A 9,392-nucleotide genomic window follows, 5' to 3' on the forward strand; every position below is an offset into this window, starting at 1 on the left:
TGTTTATTTTAAAAAAAATTAAGTCTTGAGAAATTTTTGGGGCACTAAAAAAAAAAAAAAAAAAAGTGAATTCCTACAGGTCAATGTCATTGTTTTTCAGTTATGTTTGTTTACAATAAATAGTACACTCAAGGTTAAAACATTCAAAAAAATATACAATTTATTTTTCAAATAATTATGTTTTTTGTCTCATTATTGGAATTAGTTGATCAAATTTGGTTGCTACAGATTAAATATTTAATGTATTTATTGAGGTAATACAAAAGGATTTATATTTATGATTTCAGTAATGAAATAATTGTAGATACAGATCTATCTATATATCTATAATTGTTTCATAGCATTGCATTGCAGTTTTGATTTTCATTAGAGCAGTTTATATAATAATTATAATTTTAGTAGCAGAAGAAAGTTGAAAATTACAAGCTTGAAAATTGGTTTATGTGAAATTTAGCTCAAAATTGCAAGTTTCTCCTTTGAAGTTAGATTGTTATTTCATTATATATCTGAAGATATGAAAAAGATTTCTACTAATTTTGAATATAAGATTTGAAGTTATAGTTTATTTTTTAAGTCATTATTAATCAGTTTAAAATGAATGAATTAAACAGAAAATAGTTATTATAACAAATTTATTATGATATTAAAAATAACATAACAAGATAAAATGAGAAAACAAAAAAAAAATATAAGTTTTTTGTTTGGACCTACAATACAGTGATTAGTTAAAAAATTAATGAAGATACAGCTACTGCCAATTGTTTCAATGAATTACTAGGCTTAATGTTTTTTAAAAAGTTGTATTTAAAACATGTAAGTAGAATTTTTATTCTTCTTCTTTTCAATGCTCACAAGATTACTTGAATTTATAACACATACAGCAGACCCTCGCTATACTGCGGGTCAAGAGGAAATGATACCACCCACCTTATATGAATACCCGTGCTGCAGTGGAAGCAAATAAATATAAATCATTACAACAACTGAATAAACATCTGTTATAGTCGCATCTATTTAATAACGAATGTAACACATAATATTAATGTCATATAATTTTTTTTTTTCAATAATTCATGTTATTTCTCAAAAGTATTAGTTATTTTAAGTTGCTTAAAGCCCTTTTGATTGGAAGTGAATTGCAGAAATTTTACTTGCTTAATGGATGATTTATACTTTTCCTTCTATGCTATTTTATTCCTCATCAATTGCGTAAAGTGAGGTTAAAGGGTATGGAATAAAGACTTGGTAAAAAAAAAGTATAAAATTACAAGTATGTCACCAATATTTCTATTTTCTTCAACTTTTTTGTTCTATATTGCAGGGAAACAAAAAAATATATAATATTAAGATCTTGTTCTAAGACTGACTAGAGATTGGGTGAGCAGTGCTAGACTTGAGTCAAATCCAAATCTATAGTAAATAGAGCATTATAGTTGAGGGCCGACTGTAATGTTATTTTTTCCTACTTAAATTTGAGTATTTTATTTTTGAATGATAAATTATAATTCTGAAAATCATTCTTTCATAAGAGGCTGTCTAAAAAATGATGAAGGTTTTCTAATTTATTTTCATTTTCATCTTTTCACATCAATTGTTTAGTTGCTAATTTCAAAATATGATAATTGAAATCTCCTGTAATTTTTGAATTTTGATTGATTATTCAAACTATAATATTTAACTATCCATCATAATATCATAATAAGTGCTTCATTATTTATAACTTTGGAAAGTGAAGAAGGGAAGGCACATTTTTTATTATTTTTATTTTAAGGATAAATTTTGTATATACAAATAACAGACAGACATGCTTTCCTTTTTTATTGAATTTTTACTCTCTTTATCTTTCTATCACATAAATAAATGAAGAAAAAAAATTAACATGCATTAACATGCTGGTTATTTTACATCTTTTACAAAATCTTCTATTACATTTATGTACAAAAAGTGAATGTATACATGTTGAATCTTTTTATCACCACAATTTAAATCATTCAGTACATCATCTTAATAGTTCATTGCATCTTGTAGATTTAAGTTTCTTTCAAAAATTCAAATTATTAATGCGTCTTGTAAAGATTATTCAGGAATGCCAAATTATGAAGGATAAGTTAACATAAAATTTTGGTGGAAACAATACTTGGACTGAAATGCCTCTCATACCTTAATTATTGTAAGACAAGCTCAATATATTTTATAGCAACAAAAAACAAAAAATATTTTACCAATTTAAATCTCTGGCCAACTAGAGGGAATGGCCAGTTGAGTGTCTAGCACTGTTAATGGTAAATGATTTTTTAGGTTCGAGAATATTTGTCATTTTTTGGAAAGGGAAGATTAGTTTTATGAACTTTACTATGTAACATAGAGCAATCAGCAATTATATAAGTAGGTCTAATTTTGTTTTACAAAAAATTAACCAAAACTTTGTAACTGTAAAAAAGGACAAGAAACAAATCAGGTTATGAAATTGCTGCCACAATTGCCTGATCTTTAATACAAGGGACTAGAAATATTTTTGAGAAAGAACTAAGTATCAAAAATCTATGGAAAAAGATGAATTTGATCATTAATGGAAACTCCTTGTATTACTCTTTGGGATTTAAGCAAGTAAAAAAAAATGCTCTTTTTAAAATAAAAAATGTTTAATCTGTTTTTATAAATAAACATATTTATTTTTTTAACTTTGTATACTTTAGTTTATACCCTGCTCATCATTTCAGATTAAAATAATTAAAATTATTAGTTTTCATATAAATAAAGAATGATAAGTTAGTCTCAAGTGTTAGTCCTGTAGCATAGAGTAAATTCAGGCATCAGTTGCTAATAGGCACTATTTCTGTAATATGAAAACTTTTTCTCATTATTTTCATATTTAATTATGGAAAATACTTATGTTTCCATATTATTGTTGTTCTTATTGACTATTGTTGATTGAATTTTTGAAAATAGATGCAAACAACTATTTATATTTAATTAAGAAGTAAAATATAATAATAACAATTTAGAATATGTTTTGTAAATATATGTACACTCATGCATACTCTTACATACCCATAATGTATTTTTTCATAACAAAAATGGACATATTGACATTAATATTCTAGTTTATACTTAAATACAATTATTTCTATAATAGCAACATCAGCGACATCTCATTAAAAATAAGCAATTTTATTTATTTATTTCAAACTTATGTTACCACATTAGCTTGTTTTTCATTAATTTACTAAGTTTAGGAGAGTTAATGCTAAAACCACTTTTTAAATTATTATCATTTTTTAAACATTAGCTGAATTAATGAAGTAGGTACATTATCCTGGTAAATTCACTATACACAATAATATATACCAAATTAAATTGAATAAAATATTAAGTATATATATATTAAACTGAATTTTTCTCATTGGTTGATTGTCGCAATGTCAGGGAAACTATTTTCCTAGGAGCAAGGACAAAATGGATAGGAATCTAAGAGGAATAGGCAAAATGGGGATATAACATACATTGAGCTTAAACCACACCACATATCTAGATAAGGCGTAATTTGCAGTTTAATAAGTATATTGATAGTAATAATATTTAATCAATGAATATTAAAACAGTTTGTACATACAGATCTATGATTTTTTATATATTTTAATGATTATATGTGTGTTTATATAAAAATACATATGCTAACACACATATAAACATAATTTTTAAGAATACTGGTGTTTTATGTCATATTCTGGATATTGCTGAAATTTCTCATAACAATTAAGGGCCATGAGATTTCATTAGCAGAATAGAAAGGTTTGAGAATAATAGTCGAAGAAATGACTACTAGGTCATACTTCTATCTATTACTTTATAATTATTTTAAATGAATAAATTCTGCTCTGAAAAATGGTTTATACTGACTAAAAGATCTTTGACAGCATTAGTAATTAAAGTTTGAAAGACTGCATAAGGATAATTTGTATATTACTTTTCTGTTGTTACTAGTAGAATCCAGAAATGTATTCAACATTAAATATAATTTATGAGTAACATAAATATAAAAAAAATATTTAAAAAATATGATTATTAATCAGAAAAATAATTAAAATTGGATAATATTTGAAGTATTGATATAATCCAGAACAAAATAAATAATAAATAAAAGGCTCCACAAAGTTCATTTTTATTTCAAATGAATCGTTGGATGTTATTCATCATAAGCTAGACAAGTTAACCTGTGATTAAATTGAATTGATAAAAAAAATTGAAAAACAATTTGTCTAATTCCAGAGCTTATTTGATCAACGTGTTCTTAATACAACAGCATTGATTTCTAGAACATCAAAATTTGATTTGGTGTAAGCTTGAAATCTATTCAAATATTTATGTGTATTCTGTATATTGTTTGCTGTTTTTCACAATTTTTGTAACAAACGATTTTAATTAACTTATTTTTAAGGAATCCCACTTGAAATATAAATGATTTGACTAAAATGTTTATTAGTTTGTTTTTTCTCTTTTGTTTTATCAATATTTATTCAGGAATAAGGTGAATACTGTCATGAAATGATTATACTTTCGACAATTACTCAAACTATTATAATAAGTTATTTTTGAATGAGAAAAATATTTTTTTTTCAAAAAGCCTGATATAAATTAACAGAAAATACATTTTATCCTGCACCATAGAGTTAACAATTAGCAAAATTGATGTAAAAAGGATATTTTGAAAGAGAATATTTTTTGAAAAGATTAGTTGAGATTTTTAAAAATGATTTACAAATCTAGATATGAATTTTAATCCAATATATATAAAAAATTGAAACATTAAAAGAAAAAAAAAGACTAAATTACCCATGTTTCATAATTCACATTTTTTCATGAAGATGCTAAATAGGTTGGTAGCAGTGAATTTTAGGCTCAAAACATTAAGATGTTAGCATACTATTGTTTAAACTGTCAGCTTTAATTAGAATATTTATTGTACAAATTCAGACTTCAATACATGTTAACATACAATACACATTTATAAGATTAAAAAGTGTGTTCAAAAATATCTTATAGTAGATTAAGATAGAAAAAATAAAATAAGCAGCCTGATTTTATAAAGAAAAAATATTCCTGAATTATTTTATTGTTATGTAAGAATAGAAATTACTTTTCAGAATATATGTATTATTTTGAATTACTTAAGAACTAAAGAGAAGGGGATAATAAAAGGCTTATAAAGAAAGAAAAGACATTCATCTTCCAAGAGGTATTTTGTAGTTATCATCATTTTGGTATAGTTTAAATTTCAATCAAAATATTATATTTAAAGTTACTAATAAGATCATAGGTACAGGATAATTTTGAATTGAAGCTTTGGCTTGACTAGAAAAAGATTTTTAGAGGATTAAGGATATTATAAAAAGATATATATGTACTTATTTTATCTTCTTATCTATTTTTCAATGTGTATTAGAGTTATTCAGAATGTTACAATGATTGTTACAAGTCACTTGTTAAATTTAATCTATTGAAGAATTTAAATGGTTTAACAAGCAATGCATAGCTTTCAATGAGATAAGATATTAGATTTAAAACACAAAGGAATTAACATGATTTTCTTCTTACTGCTGACCAAACTTGCCTCTTTACATAAACTAAAGCCAAAACTTCAGGAAGCTGAATTTTTATTTTCTATTAGTCAACTTCAATAAAATGTAGCTTCTTCAGATTGTCCTTTTATGAAAATTGAAAAAATTAAATTGACCTAAACTAATTTTATAAGGCAACTAATTGTATTATCATTTATGTATAATTATTAACAGAGATACAAGTATTTTAGGCCTTCAAAGCTAAATCGATGATTTTGAAAATTGCATTTAAAATTGAAATAAATTGTCACTTGCCAGTAATAATAAAAATATTCCTTTTAAATTATATGTAATACTTAATTTAGTCATTAAATAATTAAAAACTTATAATAAAAATTCAATGTCACGTGTCGTTGAAAAAGTATGTGGATTCTTTAGAATTAAAAATTCATTCATCTTCCATGCCTATTAGTTCCATTTGCAGCCTTGCACGATGACGGCAGCAAAGAGTAAAACCAAGGATGCGAAGCATAAGGCGAAATTGTGGGCTCATAAGAATAAGGATGACAGCTTTCCACACAGAGTTCAGAACTCCGAGCCAGAAAACAAAGAAATGTATATGGGAGAAAAGATTAAGACGGTTGCCTGTTGTACCCTCGTAGATACGGACCAGGATGAAAGGTGTCCAGGACAGGCAGAAGACTACCACAAGTACAAAAGACATAATATGAGTAGGATTAGCTAAGTTCTCAGAGAGAGCAGTAGCGTATTCTTTATCATGGATGGGAGCACCACTCCTAACCCGCCTCATCATAGTGAAGATATAACTGTATGTATAGACGATAGTGATGACAGAAGGGCCTAACACCAGGACAGCAAGGGTGGCTGAATAGGCAGCCATGTCCTTCCAGTCGAGCAAGCAGATGAGAGCATCTCCATCAAACCTGGGCTGATTGAAGCCGAGCAGCGGTGGACAGCACATCATTGCTGCAGAGACCCAAGTCAATGCCATCCAGCACTGGCATCGGATCTTAGTCTGCACTGTGTCATACCTACGCATAAAGACATTATTACGATGTTAGCTCTTATCTAATAGAAATCATTTTTTAATTAGTACAGAAGTTAAACATTAATCATGAATGATTAATAATAATTTATGTTTAATATTTAATATACAGGGTATCAATAAAAAAAAAATCATTAACAATGTGAACATGACAGAAAATCATTTAGTAAGAACAATATTGTCTAAATGGTGTACCAAACAGAATGAGCATGATTTTTTTTTCAAATTGCTAAGAGAAATTTGGGAACTGGAGTAGAATGGGAGTGATACAACTCAGTACGATTTTTGGAATTAAAGTAGCGATGAAACCCTTTATTCCATGTTCAGGCCCAGAAAGCACACTATTGGCCAGTAAAAAAAATAAAAAATCATAATATAGGGTTCCGTGGTAGCTACAATGCCAAATGGACCTTTCCTTCCCAGAACCCTTGTGTATCTTAGTAATTTGAAGAATAAAGAATTCTCAATCTTTTTTTATGCCATTTAGGCAACATTGTTTTTAGTAAATGATTTCAATCATGCCTAGATTGTTATCAAATAGATTATTTTTGTTTTCTTGTAGACTTTTTTATGTATTTATCTTTTAAATAGCACTCACCGTTTTAGTACACCTTTTATTATAATATTAAATATTTAATATAGTTATATTAATCTATAACCAAGAATATTTATATGTTTTTCACATATCATATCAATTGCTAAATCCTTGTTAGTACATTTTATTCTACTGGCTTATTACTAAAACAGCTATTTGTAGATTCAGTATGCATACTAGATTTATACATATTTTTTAATACGTATAATCAAATACATGAACTTTGGATTGAGTTTTTAGGTCTTTGTTGGAAATAAAATAAAACTAATCTTAAGTAAAGTAAATATTTTAGTTATAAAACTAAAGATGGTATTTTTATTTAAGGTTTTAAATGTGACTGTATGTCTTTTACCTAGTAATTTAAGCAGTTAAAAAAAAAAAAAAATGTTTTTTAAAACTTTTTGACAATGGTACCATATTTTCTGTTCTGTCTAGAAATGGATAATTTCCCTCTGAAAAATGAAATATAATATCATCAGTAAGATGGAAGTAAGTATGACTTACCTTAAGGGCTTTCTGACAGCCAGATATCTGTCGACTGATATCCACATGAAGGTGTAAACAGAAACAGCCCATAGTGTAACTTCGAGGTAGCCGACCAGACGACATACCAAGTCTCCATAGACCCAGCGTTGGACGAGAGCTGGGTAGACAGAGAGAGGTACAACCAGCAGCCCACATAGCAGATCGGCCACCGCCAGCGACAGCAGGTAACAGTTTATCACCTCACCGGCACCTGCTGTCAGTATATTTACACTTTAATAATATCAGCCTGATCCAAATTATATTTAGTTATTTTAAAAAGGCCTCTAGTTGTAAACTAAAGATGGTATTATTGTTGAATGCTTCTGGCTATACTCATTTAAGTTGATCACTTCATATGGCATTTACTGCAAAATAAGAGTCATTAGCCTATAACTTACAGACTTACAAACTATTTGATAATTTCAGAATATTTTTCTTTTTTAAATGATTCTAAAAGACCAATATTTCAATTAGTTCTCCTTCTAGAATTTTTTCTTATAAGGTCTCAATACTTATTTTTTTTTTTAAAAGTTAGTCTATAAAGAATCATCTCACTCAACAGAATTGTAGCATAATTTTTAAACAAGTGAATTTATATTTGTTAACAACTTATTTATGGAAAATTACACTTTTCAACAAAAAATAAATATTATTCATTACTCAAATAGAGAATAATAATTACTAGCATTTCCTAACTTAACTGTCATTATTAAAAAAAAAATGTATAAGTAATCATTTATTATTCTGGCATTTAGCTTAATTATTATAAATTTTTGAAACTGGTTTTTTACAAAAATGCCTGTGTGAAAGAAATGGAAAGTTTTCTCAAATTTTAAGCATTATCATTAGCTCATATTGTAAAATGGGAATTAATTTATTTATTCATAAGTAGCCAAGCAAAAAAAATACCTACATACAATTTTAACAAATTAACAATTTGAATATTTGAAAGCAGGTATATTTTGGCTCAGAGGAGTGCTCTATGTTGAATTAATCTACAGAGCATGAGAAAGAATAAGATTGAAGCACACTTATTTTTCCAAATTTTCAGAGATAAACATCAAAGAGTAGATTTATATCGATTAAGGGAAATTTCTATAACATTGAATTATTATAATGATATGTAAATTTATTCAATTATTGCACTATTTCGAGCCTTTATTAATCATAGGTGACCATAATTGATGTTGATATCGTGGCATCAACAGAGAACATTTATGGACAAAATCTTTTTTACTTTCAGTAATTTTTCACACTTTATTTTCTTGAGCAAAACAGTTGTTTTCAGTTTATAAAGTATATTTTAGAAACGTTTTTTGGTGATGTTCTCATTTGCTCCTAATTCTAAGGACATTTAATTTTCCTAAACAGGACAACCACATTTAAATGAAACTTAAGTCTTTCAAGAAACCTATTGAAGTTTGTTGAGGAAATATTATTAATACAAAGAGGGGTCCTATAGTTGTAGTTGGGGTAGTTCTACTAGAATAAGTGAATTTAGTTTTTTACAAGCAATATGGAATCCTATTGCAAATTAATACAAAGATGCTATAATGGGGGAAGAGAGGAGATGGGGTATGAGGTATCATTATGGGGGAAGAGAGGAGATGGGGTATGAGGTATCATTATGGGGGAAGAGAGGAGATGG

The 9,392-nt window shown here is 27.1% G+C and overlaps 1 protein-coding gene across 7 annotated transcripts in view; it reads right to left on the reverse strand.

Moving 5' to 3' along the window:
- Nucleotides 1–1,746: 1,746 nt before the first annotated feature.
- The window catches only part of DopEcR (G-protein coupled receptor DopEcR), a 133,199-nt gene continuing 125,553 nt past the window's right edge, over nucleotides 1,747–9,392 (reverse strand). For all 7 annotated transcript variants that reach the window (XM_067044755.1, XM_067044758.1, XM_067044754.1 and 4 more), the window contains 2 exons: nucleotides 7,724–7,958; nucleotides 1,747–6,610 (listed from right to left, as the gene is read on the reverse strand). In XM_067044755.1, the coding sequence (XP_066900856.1) occupies nucleotides 6,007–6,610; nucleotides 7,724–7,770 (651 nt within the window). In that variant the 5' untranslated portion in view covers nucleotides 7,771–7,958 and the 3' untranslated portion in view covers nucleotides 1,747–6,006. The remainder of the gene's footprint in view (nucleotides 6,611–7,723; nucleotides 7,959–9,392) is intronic.

This window comes from Halyomorpha halys, unplaced genomic scaffold, assembly GCF_000696795.3.
Source record: "Halyomorpha halys isolate HHAL.00 unplaced genomic scaffold, Hhal_1.1 Scaffold37.1, whole genome shotgun sequence".
Taxonomy (NCBI): Eukaryota; Metazoa; Arthropoda; class Insecta; order Hemiptera; family Pentatomidae; genus Halyomorpha; species Halyomorpha halys.